The sequence below is a fragment of the Grammomys surdaster genome, unplaced genomic scaffold (assembly GCF_004785775.1).
Source record: "Grammomys surdaster isolate TR1022 unplaced genomic scaffold, NIH_TR_1.0 125742, whole genome shotgun sequence".
Taxonomy (NCBI): Eukaryota; Metazoa; Chordata; class Mammalia; order Rodentia; family Muridae; genus Grammomys; species Grammomys surdaster.
Genome location: NW_021620574.1, coordinates 477859 through 501477, shown reverse-complemented (window position 1 = coordinate 501477; position 23619 = coordinate 477859). Strand labels below are relative to the sequence as shown.

At 46.2% G+C, this 23619-nt stretch overlaps 1 protein-coding gene across 1 annotated transcript in view; it reads right to left on the bottom strand.

Moving 5' to 3' along the window:
• Window positions 1-23619, bottom strand: part of Lima1 (LIM domain and actin binding 1) — a 98515-nt gene that overhangs the window by 39348 nt on the left and 35548 nt on the right. Inside the window, exons 3-4 of the mRNA XM_028788344.1 lie at window positions 9491-9536; window positions 183-647 (exon numbers count right to left, since the gene is read on the bottom strand). Of these exons, the coding sequence (XP_028644177.1) occupies window positions 183-647; window positions 9491-9536 (511 nt within the window). The remainder of the gene's footprint in view (window positions 1-182; window positions 648-9490; window positions 9537-23619) is intronic.

Genomic DNA, 23619 nt, shown 5'->3' with positions numbered 1-23619 from the left:
AACGGGACGGGGACTCAAATCCCAGCCTCTGTAAATAGTCCATTTGAGACTTTTATGAATGCAACTCGAATCAAAAGACAGACTGACCACACACTGACTGCTACAGCTGGCCAGATGTAGAAAACCAGCCTTGGTTAGTACACGTTTCCCCAAAGTGAGCTCCACACCCGCCCGGCTCTTACCTTGTTTTGGCTGTGTTCACCTTTCTCAAACATCATCTTTAGTCTGTTCAGTGGAACGTTGTATTTCTCTATTTTGCCTGAAGTTTCTGTGTTTTCGTTCATTTCGGGCTTCTCTGCTTCATGCTTGGAATCTCCCAGACAGTTTTCCATTTTTTGGCTCTCTGTGGCCTGGGCTTTAAAATCGTGGCTGTCCTCCGAGCGGGGATACCGACACTGAATAACAGCTTCCGGACGAGATCCAAATCTAGGTTTGGGCTGGGTCTGTTCTTCCCGGTCAGCTCTAGCTCCAGGAGCAGCCTTGTCCGTCACTTCAGCAGGAGGGTGGTCTGCTGTGTGCTCACCCTCAGGGCTGCTGTTCAGCAGCGAGTCTGTGTGAGATTCTGCCCCAGCCACTGGGTTCTCCCACTTCTTCTTTAAGACAGACAGGGTCCCTCTTCTAAAGTGCTGGGGGAGACTTTCAGTGTTCTAGAGGAACAAGAAGTAAGTACCAGTTACAACTTGCCTGCTGCAACAGCCAAACATGCGTCTTTGTAAAATGAAAGTTAAAACTCCAAGCTGTGCCTGGTCCACCCCCGGTTCACACAGCTGTGAACAGTTACTGCCCTGCCACAAGGAGCAAGCATCCACCCAGGGCCCAGAGAGAGGAAGAGGGAAAAAGTCAGGAGCTGAAGCAGGAAGTGATAAAACAGGATAGCCTTATAAGGACAAAGTGAGCACAGACAGCCTAGATCTCGTGTAGTTACATTGGAAAGGAGAGACTTTTTTTCTCCCAACACACCCAGAAACCAAGAAGAAAAGGCAGATGGCTAGGTACCTTCAACATTGTAACTATATTTGAATAGAAGTTCACCAAGGTATGCTACAAAAGTCCAGGACTATGTAATTGCTAGGAATTCTTTCCTAACAAAAACAAGACAAAGATACAATAACTATGCAATTCCGATTATAATTATAGAGATCAATATCAGAGACTGGACCTATCTATAAAATCTAGAGATTTACAGTTTTTGCAAGGGTGGTATTAACATACGGCTGATAGAATTTAAATGCACAGAAACAGTTTTTTTTTCGAGGCTCGTGGGTCAAACAGGGACCTTGTTTCAAGACTGGCAGATGAGCTCTATTCCCAGCCCTCAGATTTCATTTCTGTATAACAATCTAATCGTTCCTCCATCCGTCCTCTCTCTATTATTTATCTATATCTACTTTGTAGACATCTTGGAAAATGCACTATTTTACAGATCCTTTGCTTGAGAAAATACACAGGCCTCATAAGAGAGCCGCCATCCACTTTGATACTCAGAGGACACACATTTACACGCACATCTAAGAGAACAGTTCACTTTCGCTTGGGTCAAAAATGATACAATGTAGCTGGGCGGTAGTGGCGCAGGCCTTTAATCCCAGCACTTGGGAGGCGGAGGCAGGTGGATTTCTGAGTTCGAGGCCAGCCTGGTCTACAGAGTGAGTTCTAGGACAGCCAGGGCTACATAGAGAAACCCTGTCTCAAACAAAACAAAACATAACAAACAAAACAGATACAATGTATTGAAGGTCGAACAGCGAATCATCAGCGATGCTGTAGAACAACAGCAGGAACGTGCTTGTTGAAGTAAAATTTAGCATCCTGTGCTTTGAAAGACCTAATTGAACCGAAAGCCACACACCGCTAGTACCTTCTTACTCTCCATCTCTGCTGCCTGTGACTCCTCAGGGTTCCAAGTGGGAAAGAAAGGACGAACAGCCCAGGACTGGAGAGGTCAGAGAATTAGGGGATTAGCAGCTATATTGGGAATTAGGTCTCTGGCTCCTTCTTTTCTGAACACACTAAGATCCACTTCACCGTGCAGCAGCGAGGCATGGGCAGACGGAGGTACAGGAGACCTGATGGATCCTCAGATTTGAACCGTGGCTAGAGGCTGTACATACAGCTCAGAGACAGAAGAAACACAAAAGGCTCCTGACAGGTATGATTGCAGAAATCCCAGTTTCCCAGTTACTCATTTGGGAGGCTATGGTAGGGGAACTGCTTCAGCCTAGGAGTTTAAGACTCGCCTGCACAACACAGACCCCATGTCAAAAAATAAAAAGCATCCCCCAAAGCTAGTGCTGCCAGCAGCATGCCAGACCTCTTACCTCCTGCCACAGACTAGTTGAATCACCCGGTCTCTGCTTTCACTTGCCCTGCCTACGTGGCCTGTACAGGAACCCTGACAGGCAGAGCCACATCTGCTTTGGTGACTGGACCTTATCTTTTTCAGACACACAGATCACTGTATTTTTACTGACATTGAAAGATGCTTTTCAATTAAAAAAAAAAAGAAATTATAAGTCGGGAAGATCCAATTTTGAGTGAATATAATTATGAGCATAGAAAAGCAGTCTAGAGGTCATCCAGATGTTTACAGCTCATTTACTTGTGTGCATGCATGTTTGCTTGTGTGCGCACATATGTATGTGCTCCTGTGTTCCTGTGTGGCGGGCAGAAGACAGCCTCGCGTGCCATTCCTCAAGGTACTATCTGACTTTTTTCTCTAAAGACAATTACTCCCTCCCCTGGAACTCACTAAATAAGATACCCGCTAGACAATGAACCTCAGGAATCATTTGTCTCCAACCTCTCCAGAGTTGAGATTACAAGAAAGATTACACCTAATTGTTTTTTAAACAAGGGTTCTGGGGATTGAACTCCAGTCCCCACATCTACAGGGCCAGCACTTTGCTGAGCTGCCTCCCTAGAGAACAACTCACGGCTTCGTAGTCTCCTTTTCTAATAAATATATGTTTATAGTATGACAACCGGGGAACAAAACTCAACTCTTTATCACCTTCATGGCACAACAAACAGCTTCACAGAGAATTAAATAAAAGGATGCTCCTGTTAGCAGTGTGAGAACTCAGCTCTGCTGATGATGAGCAGAAAGGAGTTTGGGTGGCAAAGTACTAGCGGTATCCCTGTAGAGAGCATCTTCAGAGACAGTGAGCATGCTCTTTTATTGAAAAGAGCTCTCTCCTCTTCCTCCTCTTCTTCCTCCTCTTCCTCTTCTTCCTCTTTCTCCTCCTCATCCTGCTCTTCTTCTTCTTTTACTGAGATGGTGTCTTTGTATAGCCCTAGCTGACCTGGAACTTGCTTATATAGACCAGGCTGGCCTTGAACTCAGAAACCCAATCGCCAGCTAGGTGCCCGCCAGCTAGGCTGGTATAACTTGTGAGCGCCAGGTGGGTGGAGTCTCAGCAAGAGTAGCACTTAATGTTGCTCTGGTCTTCACATGCATGTGCACATGTGTGCACATATACAAATATACATCTGCACACATACTTAGCCCGCTCCTCCCCAATCAGAACACATAAAAGAAAACGGGCTCTTAAAGGTGTAACTTCAAGAGCACTGAGACAGATGTGGGGAAGCCCAAGGCAGTGTGGGCTGACGTCAATAAAGACACCCATAAACTATTCCTAGGAGTGAGACCCAGCCCACGGCAATACTCCATCCATGTCTTTAGGACTAGAGGCAAGCCGAGATAGGGAAGAGAAGAGTTACACAACAGAAATCAGCAATAAAGCCAAAAAATGAGCATTAGGCTGAGAGGCCTGGGAAGACCATCGGATAATTGTTTGTACAGATAACCTACATCTTCTTTCTCTGTATTCTCTACAAGTAACATCTGCATAAGCTGCCCCCATCCAGCCATGTGACTTTGGACAAGTTGTCCAATTTCTATAAACTATTATAGAATATTTCTATAAGCTATAAATTCTATAGCTACCACGCCCTTTATGCACGAGCCCTCTCTCATGTGTATAATATAGTATTTGTCATCAGCAGGCTTCTGACAAGGAGTGACAACACTATTATGAGCACTGCCAGGCTCTGTGGCACAGGCCTGTAACTCCAGCTACTCATGGGGGTGGCACAGACGGTTACAAGTTAAAGGCTTCCTTGGGCTACAGAGTGACTTCAAGACTAGCAGAGGTAACCTAGGAAGACCCTGTCTCAAACTAAAAAGGGATAAAAGGCCTGGGGAGGTTGCTGAGGGGAACAGTGCTTTCCCAGCATGTGTGAGCCCCAGGGTTAGCTCCGGGAACACACATGTAAATGGGCAGTAATAAATAAATAAATAGTCATCCCAGCTCCCATACTTAGGATCAACCACAGTGACAGCCCATCCCCTGAGTCCTGAGCCCAGGCTACAGTACTTTCTTTCTACTCACTAGTCACCACCATTCTTACCAAGGTTTTAGCTTGTCCTAAGGCACTGGAAAGTCACCAAGGCTCTAAGTTTTCAAGAGTCACAATGGTTGCTGCACTTCCACACCCTCCTTTCTGCGAGCAGTGCCAGACCCCAGACTCATGCTACTCAGCAACCCTGAGACTTGGTGGGTGTTCCCTCTGGATACTAACGGGCCACTTGAATCCTTATCACATAGAGGTAAGACATAGGGGTCCCTCCTGCGTGGCCATCTGACCATGAAGAGCCAGAACTCAGTCACTTCCAAATATATAACCATGGATAAATCTCTTTTCCTTTCCTATCTGTACAGTGAAGAGGCTGGGCTGATGAGCTATTGGGCAGCCATCTTGTCAGGGAGCCCATCAACAGAGGGTTGATGTTACAGCACATACCTGTAATACCGGCACTTGGCTGAGGCTAAGGTGGAAACAAGAGGATCAGGAGAGTTTAAGACCATCTTCGGCGACTTAGGGAGTGGAAGGCCAGCCTTGGCTACATAAAACATTGTTTTAAAAACAAATGAGCCGGAAGAAACTGGACATGGTGGCTAAGGCCTGTAATCCCAAAATCTGAGAGGCTACGGAGTGCTAAGTCTTAGTCAAAGCCAGCCAGGAACCTAGATAGAGATCGTACCTCAAAAATAGAAATAAATAATGAGCTAAATGAATGTCACAAGAAGAGGAATGGGGCGCAGTGGATACACACCTGTGGGTCCACAATTGGAAGGCTGGAGCAAGCGTTTGGGTCATATAGCAAGACACTGTATATAAACAATACAAAGCAAAGCCAGCCGAGGCTGCATAGTAAATTCTGTGTTGAATTAAAAAGACAAGAAGGAAAGAAGGAAGGAAAGGAGGAAGGAAGGAAGGAAGGGAGGGAGGGAGAGAGGGAGGGAGGGAGGGAGAGAGGGAGGGAGGAAGGGCATGACTGTTCCTAAGGGGTTTATATAAGGGAGGGCACAGCAGACGCATCTGGAAGAGTCCTGACTGAACACAACGGGCAAACTGAGCGGAGCCATGTGAGGAAAGGGGGAAGGAGAGAGAAGAGAGTCAGAGGCCAGGAGGTGAGACCAGCATAGCGCAGCCAAAATGGCTGACTTATATAGGAATCTGGGGAGAACACATGTCAAAAAAAAAAAGCAGGAAGGAAGATGTTTGGATACAGCAGGGAGGCTGGACACACGGACTGCCTGGAGAGGAGAAATCACTAGGATAATAAGTTCCAGAAAAGCAGAAGAATCTGAGGACATGGTTGGGTGCACGTAGCTGGGTACATGGCTGGGTATCCACATGGGTGGGTGCATAGCTGGGTACACATAGCTGGGTGCATGGCTGGGCGCACATAGCTGGGTACATATAGCTGGGAGCACATAGCTGGGTGCACATAGCTGGGTGCACATAGGTGAGTGCACATAGGTGAGTGCACATAGCTGGGTGCATGGCTGGGTGCACATAGCTGGGTGCACATAGGTGAGTGCACATAGGTGAGTGCACATAGCTGGGTGCATGGCTGGGTGCACATAGCTGGGTGCACATAGCTGGGTGCACATAGCTGGGTGCATGGCTGGGTGCACATAGCTGGGTGCACACAGCTGAGTGCACATAGCTGGGTGCACATAGCTGGGTGCATAGCTCGGTGCATGGCTGGGTGCACATAGCTGAGTGTACATAGCTGGGTGCACATAGCTTGATGCACATAGCTGAGTGCATGACTGGGTGAATATAACCGGGTGCATATTGCTGAGTGAACATAACAGGGTACACATATCTCAAGAAGGTAAGGTATAGTTTTAAGACAGGAAGACTAAATCTCTTTCTTCTCTTTACTCTTGTTGTCCTATTCTGTTTCCTTCCCTCTTTGCTTCCTCTGCCAGCCCCTCCTCAGCCCTCCAACCTTCAAACATGATGGTTCTAGTCTGAGAATATAGTTCAGAGGAGGGTTCTGCTCAGCATGTGCAAGGCTCTGGGTTCAACTCCTAGGTCCATAATGCAAAACAAAATAGCCCGGAGTCAAACATCACAGTGCCCCGAGCTCAGTCATTGGACCTCGTGTCCCCCCTCCCTCTCTTCCCAGATCATCCCTGTACCTCATACATACAGGCGCCATCCAGAGGGATTTTTAGGGGGTGGGGTGGTCAAGACAGAGATTCTCTGAGTAGACCAGGCTGGCCTTGAACTCATAGTGATCCACCTGCCTCTGCCTCGAGAGTGCTGGGACTAAAGGCATACACTCCACAACCAGCTCTATGCCACTGATACGTGAATACACACCATGTTATGTTCAGCCTAGATCTCTTTTTTTTTTTTTTTGTTTTTTTTTTGGTTTTTTCGAGACAGGGTTTCTCTGTGGAGCCCTGGCTGTCCTGGAACTCACTCTGTAGACCAGGCTAGCCTCGAACTCTCGAACTCAGAGATCCACCTGCCTCTGCCTCCCAAGTGCTGGGATTAAAGGCGTGCGCCACCACCGCCCGGCCAGCCTAGATCTCTTTCAATAGCCAAATTCCTATTTACCATTTTCACTTCCACGGTTTTTCCCTTATTCTTCCCTTTTGGATAGCACCTGGCTGTGTAGACCTAGCTGTTCTGGTACTTGCTAAGAAAACCAGACTGATCTCAAACCCATGGCCAATCCTCATAGATCAGTCTCCCAAGAACTAGGATTACAGGCCTGCATCACCATTCCTGCCTGTACTTAGGTATCTTTCTTACCCACCTGTTTTATTACGTGTGTGAATGTTTTTTTTTCTGTGTGTATATCTATGTATCACGTGTATGTAGGACTCACAGAGGGCAGAGGGCATTGGGTTCCCTGGAACTGGAGTTAGACATCTGTAAGCTACCATGTGGGTACTGGGAATTGAACTCAGGACCTCTGGAAGAGCAGCCAGTGCTCTTAACCACTGAGCCATCTCTCCCAGCTCTTGATTCACTTGTTTATCTTAAGGAAGTATCTCAGAGCTGGTGGTGATTGTGTGGCGGTGAATGCCCATAGTTACAGTAGGAGTTCAGGGCTAATCCTGACTATGAGTTCAAAGCCAATCTAGGCCACATGAAATCCTATATCAAGACACTAGAAAGCTAAAGAAAGGAAGGAAGACAGACAAACAGACAGACCAGTCATATACGAAACAGATCCAGAGTTGATTTCATCTCAGTTAACAGCATTTTAATTGAATGGTCTCTGGGCTGTTCTCACTACAATACTACCACTGCAGTACAATCCACAGTCATTTCTAAATCACTGCAGTCCCTTCTTTTAAGACAGCCTCAGTCAATAGCTCAGGCTGCCCTGAACTCAGTATGTAGCTAAAAATAACCCTGAACTTCGGGTCCTCCTGCCTCTCCCCAGTGTTGGGGCTACATCTCCATGCTGTGCCGGCTGCCTCTGCATCCCTGTCGCTGGCATCCCTGAGTTGCTCTGCATGTTTCTGCCTTTGCTCCTCAGCCGTTTAAGCTGCATGACATCAGCCCTTCACACGTTTCCCCGAAGCCCTTTTTAATCTTCAGAGCTAAAGCTCCAACCTTCCCAAGGACTCTGCAGAACTTTCTCTTTCTAGTCCTCGAATGTCTCAACATGACTTTTCCTTGGGACATTTACATACACGGTTCTTTCTGTCTGAATCTTTTCTCTCTTTGGCTCATGACCTCAGGTCTGGGTTACTTAAGTCCCAGAAGAGGACCACACCTCAACTACCCTTTTGCATCTTCTTCCAGCTGGTGGCGGTTTTGTTTGTTTATTTGTTTGTTTTGGGTTTTTTGAGACAGGGTTTCTCTGTATAGCCCTGGCTGTCCTGGAACTCACTCTGTAGACCAGGCTGGCCTCAAACTCAGAAATCCGAGTGGCTCTGCCTCCCAAGTACTGGGATTAAAGGCGTGGGCCACCACTGCCCGGCTTCTTCCAGCTGTTTTAAGCCAATAATTGCTAAGTGACTTTATGTGTGTGTGTGTGTGTGTCTGTCTGTCTGTCTGTCTGTCTGTCTGTCTGTCTGTCATTATTTCCTCCACTAGAATGAAAATGCCTGAGGAGATGTAGTCTATATTTTTAATGTCTAACAGAGTGTTTAGCACATAGTAGGTGCCTTACAGAAGTGAGTTAGCTAAACACGTAAAATGAGAAATGGAGGAAATGGGAAACCAGGCAGGAGTGAGAAGGCGAGAGCAGCTGGCCGTGGAGCAGCTAACGGTGCTCTTTGCTTCTGTTCTGTTTTTGTATTTTTGGTTTCTTGACAGGGTTTTATACTGTGGGCAAGGCTGGTCTAGAACTCAGCATGTAGCTCTCAGGTAGGCCTCACACTTGCAGCAATCCTCCTGCCTCAGCTTTCTGAGTGCTAGGATTATTGTATTGGCATGAATCACCACCAAATCCTTTTTTTTTTTTTCTGTTACTCCACCAGGGAGCTCTATTTTGAAATCACAGGAAGATTAAGCTGGAGACCCAGTTAGTACTGCTCCCCAGAGAGAGAGGACCAACAGGCGAGTGTTAGCCACCCGTCTAAGCTACGTTCCTATGATACTAAATCCTTCAGAGCTAAGGCCAAGGACTTCTCTACCTGTGAGTTCAAACTCAGCCTGGCTGCAGAGTTAGACTCGATCCTAGAAAAAGGAACAGGATCTGGCCATCTGGAAGTTACAGCACGGATTGTAGAGAATAGAGCTTGAGGGACCCAGCAGCTGGGAAACATGCTAACTAGACTGGGCCAGCTTCAAGCAAAGAACTTATTGGATGGGTACAACTGCACAATCTCCTTTCAAATGCAGATTCTTCCATTTGGAGGCAGGGACGGTGGCACCTGCTCTCATTTGGTGAGCACTTCACTAACCTTAGTAAAGCATTTGGCCCTCTATCCTTTTCTTAGTACAGGAAAGGGGGGTGGGGGGAGGCGCCCAAAAGTAAAACACTGAAACTAGGATTCCCTGTATCTAAGCCAACTTCTCCCAGCAAATGGCTTGCACATCAGACCAACTGGCACAAATGTCCAGCTCAGCTGTCACGGAGCCCAAGCCCCACAGAGGGGCAGGTGGCCGGGCCACACAGACCGATTAAGTTCCACGTGCCCTGGGGCCTCTGAGTACTTACGTTTTTCTTCTTCTCCATGTTTGCTTCTTCAGCTGCTTTCTGGTACCTTCAGAGAGGGGAGAGAAAAGATATCTTCAGGTTAAACTCTGCTCTTAACCCTTTCGTTTTTAGAAACCTATTTTGCAGACCTGTTTCTGCCAGTTTTCGCCTTTAACCAAGTCTCCCAGGAGTGGCATAGAATCATAGTGCCCAGACTTCATGGGTCCCGGACAGTCACAGGCTCTGATATAACATGATGATTCACAAGGATGAGTGACATCCCACTACAGAGGGTACAGGCTGCAGACGGAGCTCAGTTGCTAGAGCGCTTACCCAACACCACACAGCTCTGGGCTCCATCCCCAGCATTATACAAACTAATTATGAACTGGATGTCCTGGCTGGAAGGTCAGGTGTTCAAGGCCATCCTCAGCTACACTGAGTTTGTGGCCAACCTGTACTACATGAGACCAAAAACCAAACAACGCAACCAAAGCCTTTGGAATGAGTCAACTAAAAGCAGCATTCCATGACTTCTATTGCACAGACCTCTCTTCCCATAATCAGACAGTGACATCTCTGAGATCTCAGTTGCTGTTGGCATGTCTATGAGGTATTCTCACTACCTGCAATGCCTGAACTTAGACCAAGCTAAGGTACTGATATGAGAGATACGGTCACTCCAGCTCATGTATATGAACTTTTTAGTTCTTCCTTTGAAGGAGAGATGTACGCATGCGTGCAGAGGTACATATACCCACCAGAGCATGTACAGAGGACACAACGGGGCACGGGATGTCTTCATCTATTGCTTTGAGCCTTTTCCCTGGGTACCCTAAACCAGTGATCATCCTGTCTCTGTTCTTCCCAGCTCTGGAGTCACAGGTATATGGGGTCATGCCTAGCTTGCTTGTTTTTGTTTGTTTGCTTGTTTGTTTGAGATAGGGACTCTCTATGTAGCCTCAGGTGGCCTAGACTCTCCATGTAGACCAGACTGGCCTTGAACTCACAGACACTCATTAGCCTCTGTTTCCTGAGTGTTCAGATTGAAGGTGTGCGCCACCATGCCCACCATGTTCAGTTTTTTTGTGGGTTCTGGGGGATCCCAAGAGAAGTCCTCATGCATCAAGAGCACTGAGTCCCTTCCCCAACTCCGCCTCTTTTCTTTTCTAAAACACAAGGTCACACCTGTGGTCTAATCTGGACTTCAATTTGTGATCCTGTTTCAACCCCACAAGTACTGGGATCAGACGTGTGCACCACGCACCTGTGAGCTACATCTCCAGCAGAACGTATTTTACTTAACAAGTAGAAAGAGGTATTTTTTTTAAAAGCAAGTATGGTACACTGGGGAGGGGATGGGGAATGGGTTCCATCAAACACTGCTGGTAGAAAGGTAAAGCCTGAAAAAAAACAAACAAAGCAAAACAAAAAAAAGGTAAAGCCTCTTTAGAAGGCATTTGTCACCTTCTTGCCAAAACTAAACTCAAATGTTAACTTTTATTCTCAGACTTTATCCTTCAGACACCCTTACATAAGAAAAACGATTTCTTAAGTTAGTTCCTTTATCATGGCATTAACAGTAATAGCTGCAGGGTGAAGACAGGTTGGCTGCCCCGTGGCAGAGAGCCAGTAACGAGTGGCATGTATTATACAGTGGACGCCTTGGAAGTGATAACTCGGACAAAGGGAAAGTGATGATTTGAATGTCCACTGAACTGTAAGCTTAAGAATGGTATATTTGGGGGGCTGGTGAGATGGCTCAGCAGCTAAGAGCACTGACTGCTCTTCCAGAAGTCCTGAGTTCAAATCCCAGCAACCACATGGTGGCTCACAACCATCCATAATGAGATCTGATGTCCTCTTATGGGTGTCTGAAGACAGCTACAGTGTACTTACATATAATAAATAAATAAAAAACCTTTGGGCTGGAGTGAGAGGGGCCGGAGCAAGTGGGGAGAGGGAGAATGTTATCTATTTTATCGCAAGTGAACATAGTGGTATGGGCATGAAAATGGTTGTACGGAGCAATGGAATAGAATAATCCAGAAAAAAAAGCCCTTAGATACACGGTCAAATGATTTCTGACAAATATGCCACAGTCACCCAGAGGGGAGGTACAGTTATTTTCACAACATGGTTGTGAAGACCAGATATCCATACACAGGAAAATAACAAGAAATACAACATCTCACAGAATTCCATGTACAAAATGGATCAAAAACTTAGGGAAAAAAAACACACACATAGAGAAAAGCTTTATGATTGGGTTATTTTCTTTTTTTTCCAAAAACATTTGTCCATTTTATTTTATGTGCATATGTGTGTGCTTGAGGACACATATGTGCGTGCAGGGCCCACAGGTCAGAAGACATCAGAGTTCCTGGATCTGGGGTTAAAAATGGTTGTGAGCTGCCATGTGGGTGCTGGGATCCACACTTCAGTCCTCTACAGAGCCAGGGCTCTGAATTTCAGTCATTGCTTCACCCCTTCCTTTTAAAAAATAAAATCTTGCTATGTAGTCCACCCTGACCTGGAATTCGCTACAGACCGCACATTGGCTTTGATCTTTGAAATGGAGACATTCCTGCCTCAGCATTCCTAGAACTGTCTTAGTCAGGGCTTCTGTTCCTACACAAAACATCAGGACCAAGAAGCAAGCTGGGGAGGAAAGGGTTTATTCAGCTTACACTTCCACATTGCAGTTCATCACCAAAGGAAGTCAGGACTGGAACTCAAGCAGGGCAGGAAGCAGGAGCTGATGCAGAGGCCATGGAGGGATGTTACTTACTGGCTTGCTTCCCCTGGCTTGCTCAGCTTGCTTTCTTATAGAACCCAAGACCACCAGTCCAGGGATGGCACCACCCACAATGGGCCCTCCCACCCTTGATCACTAATTGAGAAAATGCCTTACAGCTGGATCTCATGGAGGCATTTCCTCAAGGGAGGGTCCTTTCTCTGTGATAACTCCAGCTTGTGTCAAGTTGACACACAAAACCAGCCAGTACAGGCATGTACCACCAAATCCAGCCATGACATTGGATTTGGCAATGACTTCTTAGCTATGATACCAAGAGAATAGGCAGCTAAATAAAAATAGATGAAGTGGGTTTCAAAAAAATGAAAGATGGATGTGCACCAAAGACCAGTATCAGCCGTGTCAAAGAGCCAATAGAGAAGAAGAGAACTTTTGGGGCACATATGTCTAACGAGGAATTAATATCCAAATGACACAATAAAAACAAATGAACAAAAAACACAAAATGAATTCGGTACGGAGTATTCATTTTAAAGATAAATTCAAAACCATTACATTTTCATTCAAGGACTAAATATTGGCAGAAGCTGAGGCAGAAGGACTGAAAGTTTAAAGTCAGGTTTGTTGTTGTTGTTTTGTTTTTTTGTTTTTTAAAAAAACAAAAGGCTGAGGGGCTGGAAAGATGGCTCAGAGAGATGGCTCTAATTCCTGCCCCAGAGGCTCTGATGCCCTCTTCCGGCCTCCTGCGAACACTGCATGCACATGGTGCACAGACATATATGCAGGCAAAACACCCATACACACAAAATAGAAAGAGAGAGAGAGAGAGAGAGAGGATGAATGTGTACATAGCCTGTCTTGAATACACAAGGGGTTTGGGTACCAGTAAAAAAGGAAAGAAAGGAGGGAGGGAAGAAAAGGAAATAGTTTTTGGTGTCTACTATGTCCTAAACAATAGGGAAAAAAGAAAAAGAAGAAAACAAATAACCCACTGGTAACCATGTGGTAACCATGTGGTAGCACAGATCTGTATTCTGATCTCATGGGAGGCTGAGGCAGGGGACAGAAGCCAAGGCCTTGCACTTACCAGGCAAGCGACCTACTACTGAGCTAACATCTCCAACCTGTAAAAAGACAGTCTTGAGTTCAGAGCCAGCATGGGTAATGTGAGACCCTTTCTAAAAACTGGAGGGGGAGGGGAGAGGAGAAGGGGAAAGAAAGAATACATAAAGACAGGAAGGAGGGGAGGAAGGCATACAGAAAGAAAAGAGCTAAAGTTAACGCAATCCCTGCAATTTACACAGGAAAACACTCACAACGGGGCTGGGGGATGTCGAGTGGCTCAGTGGGTAGAGGTGCCTGTTGCCTGCCAAGCCTTACAACGTAAATTCAACGTCCAGGTTTCACACAGTAAAGGGAGAGAACCTACCCCAAGGGCTGTCCCTGACCTCCATGTATGCTGTGGCATGTGCACCATGGAACACATCCCCAAATATACACACACACATTAATTAATTAATGTGATAAAGAAAAGTTCTGAATTATAATTCAAACGAACCCATTCAGGGCTGCAGTGTGGCAGTTGATCTAGCACTTCAAATACCTGGATTTGAAATCTAGAAAAAAAAGAGAGAGAGAGAGAGAAAGTGAGTGAGTGAGTGAGTGAGAGTGAGAGAGAGAGAGAGAGAGAGAGAGAGAGAGAGAGAGAGAGATCTGAGTAATACATCTACCTACAGGATGAGTCCTTCAAAGAAAAAGAACAGATTGTTAATGAACAACTTAAGTCTGTAGGTTGTAAAAACTAATGTTATTATAAATGTATGCAGTAAATTAATATAGCAGCTGTTTTTCTTTATCCTAGCTAGTTCCCCAGTCATGACAGAAAGTCCAAGATTGATTTGCAATTTAAAAGCACAATAACTAGTCATTATACGAGCACTGGCTGCTCTTCCAGAAGATCCCTGTTCAATTCCCAGCACCCATATGGCAGCTCATAACTGTCTGTAATTGTCTGTTCCCGGGGATCTGACTCCCTCACACACGCAGGTAAAACACCAACATACATAAAATAGAAATAAGTACATTTTGCAAAGGAGGGGAGCTCATGATAATTCTTAACTGTAGTTCCAGGTGACCTGTTACCTGTTTCTGGTTTCCAGGCACATATAACATGCTGGTAAAATATGTCTATATAATAAAATAAAAATAAAAAAAAAAATAAAATGTGCTGTGGCATGTAAAGAACAGGCTGGTGGGGTCTGGGAACAGTGTCATCGGTGTGTAACGCTCCTGTCTTGCCCAGGTTGCAGTGTGGGAGGAGGAAAGTGAACAGATGTGAGCTGGATTCAGAGACACAATCAACACCTGTGAATGAGAGGCGGCGAAGATCGGGCAGTCAAAGTCAAGGATGAGTCTCAAAGCTGGGCGGGTGGTGGTGTGCACCTTTAATCCTCACGCTCTAAAGGCAGAGAGGCAAAAGGATCTCTCAGTTCCAGGACGGCCTGGTCTCCATTGTGGGTTCTAGGACAGCCAGGGTTACATAATGAGACCTTGTCTAAAACAACAACAAACACTCTCAGGCTTCTAAAATAAATCAATGGAAATAATGTTTACCGGGAAGGCAAATTCTGAAGGAAGCAACTTTGGGAAGTGGGTTGGATAATTTTGTCAACTTGACCCAAGCTCAGGTTATCTGAGAGAAGGAACTGCTGATTGAGAAAATGCTCCTTTAAGATTTGGCTGTCGGCAAGGCCAGTTGAGCATATTCTTAATTCATGACTGATGAGGAAGGGCCCAGCTCATTGTGGGTGGGACCATCCCTGGGCTGGCAGTCCTATAAGAAAGCAGGCTGAACAAACCACGAGGAGCAAGCTAATAAGAAGTTCCCTCCATGGCCTCTGTGTCACCTCCTGCCTCCAGGATCCTGCCTTGTGTGAGTTCCTGTCCTGACTCCCTTCAGTGATGAGCAGTGATGTGGAAGTGCAAGGTGAATAAACACTTTCCTCCCCAGCTTGCTTTTGGTCATGGTGTTTCATCATAGCAATAGAAACCCTAACCAGAACAGAGATCATGAAAAACCAAATGTTCAATGTCAACCATGCTAACTGCCCAGTGGGTGGCAGCCATGCTGGTTACAGTTGTACGCCTTTGTGCGTGCACACACACATGAGGAGGTCACAAGACAACTTGCAGGAGTTGATTTTCTCAATCTACTATGTGCATCCTGGAGGTCAAACTCAGATCATTAACCCGGGCAGCCAGTGCCTTTATCTGCTGAGCCATCTTCCTGGTCCAGTAGGAGCCATGAGATGCAAACTTCTGAGTGTTGAAGGGAGGCAAGAGCCAGTTATAAACATTTAGGCCGTGTCTGTAGAACGGATAGTGCAAGATATACAAGATTCAGTGCTGGAAACTTAACACTTAGCAATTTGGAGAGGTAGAAACTGTTAGATCGGCAAGGGAGGGAGGGGCAGGAAAACCAGGGGATTGCCAGAGACATCAAGGGAAGGGGGAAACGGCAAGAGGTCATGGGAAGACAAGGGGGAACTTGGGGACACAGATGTCAGTCTTGGTATTGTCTTCCATGATAAAGAGAACTCAAATTTGGCATCATGACCACTGCTACCACCGCCTTCTCCCCTACTGCTGCTCATGCAGTCCAGGCTCACTTGAAATGTGGTATGTACTGGAGGGTGGTCTTAAGATGCGAATCTTCCTGTCTTTGTCACCCAAGTGCTGGGATCAACAGCACCATCAACTTCAACCTTAATTATTTAATGGTCTTTTAAATTATCTCCAGTTTTTCAACACTGAAAATAGTGTACATATATATGTGTGTGTGTGTGTGTGTGTGTATATATATAAAATTGTATGTATAATATAATATGTATAATATATATATGTATAATACGTATAACATATGTATATAATTTTATATAAAATTTTTTTTCCTCCAACTGAACTAAAAGGCTTAAGAGACCGCCTTAACTAGGAATTGAGAAACGCAAAGGACTGCAGTTAAACCGGAACTTAGGCTTGGCCTTGAACTTTTGTCTCCATACCTTGTGACAATCGTCTACTGTTTATGACAGCAATAAATCAGTATAGAGAGCCAGACTCACACACAGGCTTACAGCCAGTGAACCATTCTCACACTGAGCTTGGTTGAATAAATATTCAGAGGTTCCTTTTCCGTCACTGTCCTAAGAGAAGTACAAATCTTAAAATACCAAATACCTTGGGTGTTGCTTCTGTTTTGTGAAATAGGGTTTCATGGCCTAAACATGCTATGTAGGCCAGGCTTGCCCCCTCCTACGTCCACCTCCATGTGCTTGGTATACCCCATCATGCTTAGCTTTTGTCTTTTAATTGCTGTCCCGCACTTATGGTGCCTAGTGTCCAAGGAGGCCAGAAGAGGGTATTAGATCACCTTGGACTGGAGTTACAGATGGTTGTGAGCTGCCAAAAGGATGCTGGGAACTGAACCTGTGTCCTCTAGAAGAGCAGCTGGTGTTCTTTTTTTCCTTTTTTCTTTTTTGGCTTTTTCGAGACAGGGTTTCTCTGTGTAGCCCTGGCTGTCCTGGAACTCACTCTGTAGACCAGGCTGGTCTTGAACTCAGAAATCCGCCTGCCTCTGCCTCCCAAGTGCTGGGATTAAAGGCGTGCTCCACCACTCCCCGGCACAGCTGGTGTTCTTAACCATCGGTCCATCTCTTTCATAGCTCCCCTCCTCCTAGAGGTGTTTCTCTGTGTTGTCATGCTAGACTCTACCTTCTGGGCTCAACTGACCCTTCCAAGCACAGGCTACAATGGAGGCTGGTGAGGCTCAACAGACCCAACCCTCCTGCAGTGTGCAGAATTAAACCTATGGCCTTACCCATGCTGGGCAAGTGTTCCACACCGGACTTTCTCACTATCTCTGAAGTGTAGCGCCAGAATTCAGGTCTCAGACTTCGTTTGGAAAAGTGGGAAGGGCACTTTGAAGACTCAAGTTGAGGTTAAAAAATAAGAAAGAAAGAAAAAAAAAAGCCAGATTTACATTCTCTAAGCAAGACCTAGTGTGGTGGTACTATATGCAATCCTGGCACTCAGGAGGATCTGTGTCCAAGGCCAGCCTGGGCTACACATTAAAATCTGCTCTCAAAAAAAGAGTTCTATAATTAAAATCTCATGCTATATCCCTTCCCAGATTTCCTGTAGTCGGCTGGGACCACAGATGACCATCCCCTCCCCCCCCCACATATGGAATCTAATCTTACAACTGTTCATTAATGCGCAGCTGTGGGGCAGGCAGCTGACTGAGGATACTAAAATTATCTGGAGAGTAATGACAGTGTCTGAGATACTTCTAAGGCCAGAAAACAGAGTTCCTGAGCTATGACCTCTTGCTTGCATGCTTTCAGATAGAGCAAGGGGAACTCTGGACCCAAAGAAGAAAACATGGGAAGTCCCAAGGTTGAGGCAATGTGTTTTCTCCTGGAACAATTTTACCACTAAAATGTTAAAGAGAAGCAAAAGAGGAAGCCATCAAGAGAGGTCTGAGAGCCTCTTTCATTGTTATTATTAAATAAGGACACACACACATACATACATACACACACATAAACTAAATCCGTACCCCGTAGTACCCTCTTTAGCACAGGGATTCAGCCGTGAAGGTGTATGGGTGCTCAGCAGGAGCCATCAAGTGGGGAAGACACAACTGGTGGGGGCTGAGGGATCGGTGGGCTGGGCTGACCAGTTCCTCAGCATGTGAGTGACCTCCTGACCTTTAATCACAAATTCCTTATAGGCCAGAGTGGGACAAAGGTTAGGCAGGTGTGGTTTCAAACTCTGCCAGCTGCTGGACACTCATTTCAGCGCTATCCTGAGGACCTCAGGGGAAGATGGCCTAAAAATAACAGGGTTAGATTCCCTTTAACTTCAAAAATATTGAGTCAAACAGGAAACTCAGGCTAAGAAACCAAACTCTGCCAGTTAACCTTTATCAAGAAAAGAATCGAATCATATGATGCCGAAGCCACAGGGAAGAGAAACCAAAGTTCTTCAAACTGCCATTAATAGGACCTTTCTTATGCCAGGGCCAATGGTTTATAAAGCAGAGATCTAAAAACATACACATTTATAAAGAGGTAAGTGTGGAACTATAAAGAGCATGAGACGTAGGCTGTGCTGCCAGAAACTACTCTTCTGTACAGACTGTAAGGTGAAGTCCCTTCCTTCCTTCCCCCAGAGAGCGTCTCTCTGTGTAGCTCTGGCTGTCTGGTCTGTCTGATGGGAAGACCAATCAAAGGCACAGGTTCATATATATCCCAACTACAGTTCTTAATCCTAGCAACTCAGTCAGAGCTGCTGCCCCTTCTATTCTCAGCCCAATGCTTCCTCATACACGTCTTCCCTGACCACACTCAAGCCTACAGCACAACCCCAGGGTCTGTCCCTGAAACTCCATCTGTAGACCCGGCTGGTCTCAAACTCACAGCGCTCCTCCTGCCTCTGACTCCAAAGTGTTGGTATTAAAAGTGTGCGCACTCTGCTCTGCCCTTATTTATTTTAAAGTAACTCTTTAAACAAACAAACAAAAACATAGTACTGTAGCCATCTCTGGATTCCCAGAGATATAGTAAGTGAACTCTACAGTATTAAAGAGGTATTAGCAGCATGTTTCCATTTAATATGAAACCTAGGAAAGAAATCCAGGCTGAGCCCTTCGTTTTTTATTGCTGGTTCCACTTCTGTATTTTATTATTAAACATTAATAATACTCTGAGTGTCTGTGTGTGTGTACACGCGCGTGCGTGCACACTCGCCGAGGGCTCCTGCCCTGAGAGACTAGAAGAGAGCCTGCTATCCTCTGCGCTGGAATCAGAGGTGGCTGTGTGTCACCTGATGAGGTGCTCTGATCTTCTGAAGTGCAATCTGAACTCTTGGCTTTGGAGCCGCCTCTCCAGCCTGTCTGTCCCATTTCCATGTCTTTACTTTCTGCTCCCCTGGAATGTCCCCACCACGTTCCTAACCCACAAGTCAAACGCAATTCATCTCCCCAAACCAGTTCAGCACGTTAAGATAAACGCCCCAGGGGGGGAGAAACACTAAACAGAAAGACAAATTCAAATGTTAACTCCAGCAGGTTTTCTCAACTACAAAACGGAGATAAATCCGCTCCCCGTGCAGGTTTTGTAAGGAACAGAAACACTGTATGTACATTTCTACCAAAAGTCCAGCAGCTGGGAACAGCACTCTGTGGAAGAGTGTGCACTTAGCTCGCACCAGACATTAGGTTCAAACACCAGAATCACCATAAACACAAAATAGAAGCCCGGTGAGTCGGCTGTGGCTAAACGGGCTCAGGACGAACAACTTTGTGTCTGTGCACTTTGTCTTTATAACCTTCACGTAGAGAAGATAGGCAGCCTACTATTCTGTGGAGAAGGTGACCTATAAGATCCTTTTAAGAAGACCACCAATCCTGACAATGGCGGGCAGGGCGGGGCGGGGCGGGGCAGGAGGGGGAGGGGGCGTGTGCAGATGAATCTTTGTGAGCCTGGTTGAGCTACAGGACAGCTGGGGCTATGCAGAGAAACTGTCTCAAACAACAACAACAACAACAACAAACAAAAACAAAAACAAAAAAAACAGGCAGAAGCAGTTAAGAACATTTTCTGTTCTTGTAAAGGACCCAAACTTGGTCTGTACCACTTACACAGTATAGCTCTATAACTCCAGTTCTAGGGGATCCAATGACTCCAAGGACACAGAATGCATGTTGTACATACATTCCAGCAATGAATGAATGAATGCTACCAAGATGAACACCCCCCTCCCAACTTTCTAATGAGTGTCAAGTCCTCTTGAGAACTGGCTAGATGAGGCAGGGGGAGGGTGAGACGGTACTGAGTGAGAGCTTGGAGAGATTCCCCAGCTAGAGATAAGCTGAACGCCAGCCAGGGAGACACCGTTGCCACTGTACAGAGAAAGTCATGTGGAAGTCCCTGAGAACTGCCTGCAGGAAGAGGGCATCTCAGACACACCAGGGACAGAAGGACAGAGGGACTCAGCCTGAGACACTGAGATCGGCATTCCAAATTAGGTTGCTGCTAGGCCCTCCCTCGGTCAGGGCAAGCTCCTCGACCCTGACTGTCACCTCCAAAACACCAAAAATATCTTAACTTCATTTTCTTTCTCCATGCTACTGTACCCAGGTTTTGATTTTCTCAGCAGAATCAATAAAGTTTTTCAAGTGTTCAAAAACAAACAACAAAGAGGAGTGAGTGTAGGTCACAGATGTGACCATGTTGGGCAAGGGTGTCCTCGTGAGGTCCACGTGTGAGGCCAGTGGGAATAGGAGACCAGAACAAACAGCAGGAGAGGCTCTGACGATGGGCACATTCCCCAAACTCGTCCTTTCAGAGGAGGAAGATGGAGGCAGGGCACAAAGACCGGCTTGAGAAGGAGAGAAGATCAAGAAATTAGGAAGAAATTCTAAGTATAAGGTCAATGATATGAACCAAAGACTCATTGCTAGAACCAGTAGGGCCCGTGGCAACTAGAAACATGGGGGATCTTACTGGGGTTTTTTCTCTCCTGCTTCTCTTACCTTTCTTTGGTTGCTACAACTTCTGCATTTGGAGGAAAGAAGAATGACTAATATAGTACACAAGGAAGATACGCTTTACCTAAAGTGACAGACACACTCTCAATGGGGAACAGCAAAACAAAAATGAAGCTGAGGGCTGGAGAGATGGCTCAGTGGCTAAGAGCACTGTCTGCTCTTCCAGTGGTCCTGAGTTCAATTCCCAGCAACCACATGGTGGCTCACAACCATCTGTAATGGGATCTGATGCCTTCCTTTTGCATGCAGGTATACATGACGATAGAGCATTCATATACATAAAAATTCACAGAATGGAGAGGCTGGAGAGATGCCTCGGTGGTTAAGGATACTGACTTCTCTTCCAGAGGTCCTGAGTTCAATTCCCAGCAACCACATGGTGGCTCACAACCACCTGTAATGGGATCTGATGCACTCTTTCAATATCTCTGAAGACATAAAATAAACAAAAACATCTTAGAGAGAGAGAGAGAGAGAGAGACAGAGAGACAGAGAGACAGAGAGAGACAGAGAGACAGAGAGAGACAGAGACAGAGACCACTGAAGGCAGCAGCTTGGCTGGAGTCTGGCACACACTCATGGCAGTCGAGGGAGGGAGGGAGAGGGAGAGCGGCTGTCAGTGGCTCAGTAAGATGCAGGCCTCACAGCACAGGCTCAGGGCTTCAAAACTGGAGATGACAGAAGATGGGAGTCGGAACTGGAGATGCAGGAGAGTCACCATTGCGGCTCCTAGCCCTAGAGCATTTCAGGGACAGGTGCAGAAAGAGCAGGCAGCCACCACACAGACACATGACTAAAGTCAAGAAAGCCAAGTGCAGTTAACCGCAGGTGGGGCTGAGGAGGGAGAAAAGGTCGGAGGTAGAGCAGTTTCCCTGCTTAACAGGGAGTTTCCCAAGCCCATTAATCATATCCCCACACTGTCTCCTATTCCTTTCCTTTCTTCCCATTCCTGGTAGCCCCCCACACCCCAACAGCCTTCACTTGAGTTCCCATGAAAGCCCATTAATCTCTCCAACCTCTCACTGTGCCAATCAACCTTCGTGCTGTTGCCAGAAGCACCTCAGGAAAGCACAAGTCTCATCTTGTCAGTCGTCTCCCTGCAGGAAAACTTCCCATTGCATCTTGCTGTTAACCCAACTAAACCCAGCCACAGCCGTTCACGCTTACCATCTGGCCTAACTGAACTGTGAGCACTCGCTGTCCTATCCCTCTGTCTTGTGAGTCTGCTCTCCATGCCTTTCCTTGTGCCCTTTCCTCTACCCTCAACTTTCATTCCGCAAACCCACCTCCTCTCCCAATCTCCCTGAGGATAAAAAAACAAAACACTTAGGTTAAGAGGTAGAGGCAGAAGTTCAAGGTTATCCTCAGCTACAGAGCCAAGTTCAAGGCCGGCCTGAGCTGGAAGAGAGTTTGTTTAAACAAAACAAAGCAAAACAAACAAACAAACAAAAAGTCCCCTGAGACAGCTGGGTCCCACTGCAGACACACAAAAGCCTGTCTCTGCCTCCCAAGTGCTGGGAGTAAAGGCGTGTGCCACCACCGCCCAGCCAGAAGATGGTTTAAAAACATGTTCAAGGGAACTGAGGTTGCAGCTGAGTGGTGGAATGTTTGCCTGGAATACATGACCTTCTGGGGTTCAATCCCTAGGACTTAAAGAAGACAAGTGCCAGACAGGGTGGTACCTTAGCATCTGTTGAGCAGAGATGGGAAACTAGGTGTTCAGCCTAGTTTCATAATGAGGTCTAAGACCCTGTCTCAAAAAAAAAAAAAAAAAAAAGAAAAGAAAAAGGTCCGAAATATTTTTGATATTTCTCCCACCAGAAGGTGGAGCCAAATTCCACCCCCTTCCTCCAGAATGGGAGCCAGCCTTAAGTGATTTGCATCTGAGACTAAGGCCACCAAGAATCGATGGCTTCCAAGCCCACGGTCAGGAGCAGGCATAGAGCTTCTGGCTCCTCCCCCTTCCTCTCCCTCCCTTCCAGTCATTTGCCTTTGGAAGCCAGCCACCGAGCCAAGCAGTCACATGGACTAGCCCTGCGGAGGTGTTCCAGCCCTGGCTCCCACTGAGATCCCAGACAACTTCCTGATTTGTGAGTGAAGGAGTGAGTTTTCAGATGTCTGAGGCCCCCAGCCTGTGAGCCGCCCAGCTGATGCTAAGTTGAGAAGAGACAAGCCCAAATCAGATAGTTACAAACCAAACACTGTCACCCATTGCTTCATGCCTCTCAGTTTTAGAGATTTACTGAGGCTGGCTGGGTGTGATAGGCCAGCTTGCACTGTTGAGTTCAGCCCTAGATGGATGAGGTACCCGCTGGTCTGGAATTCTTTTTATTTTTAAATTTATTTTATTTTATATGTATGGGTGTTTTTGTCTACATATGTCTGTGGACGGTGTGTGTGCCTGGTATAGGTAGAGGTCAATAGAGAGTGTCGACCTGGAACTAGAGTTACACATCATTGTGAGCTGCCAAGTAGGTGTTGAGATTTGAACTCAGATCCTCTGGAAGAGCAGCCAGTGCTCTTAACAATTGAGGCGTCTCCCTAGCTCCTGTTCTGGAATTCTTTATGTAAACCCAGACTGGTCTTGGGGCTTGCCAAGATCCTCCTGTCTGTCTCCCAGCTGCTGGGATTACAGGTCTGCATCATCGTGCTCTCAACAAGCTGTTCAAATTGGTCTTAAACTCACTTTGTAACCCTGATAGACCATGAAGTTGCAATCCTCCTGCCTCAGACTCCCAAATACTCGGAGTTACAAATCTCTGACACTAGGCCATGAATTTT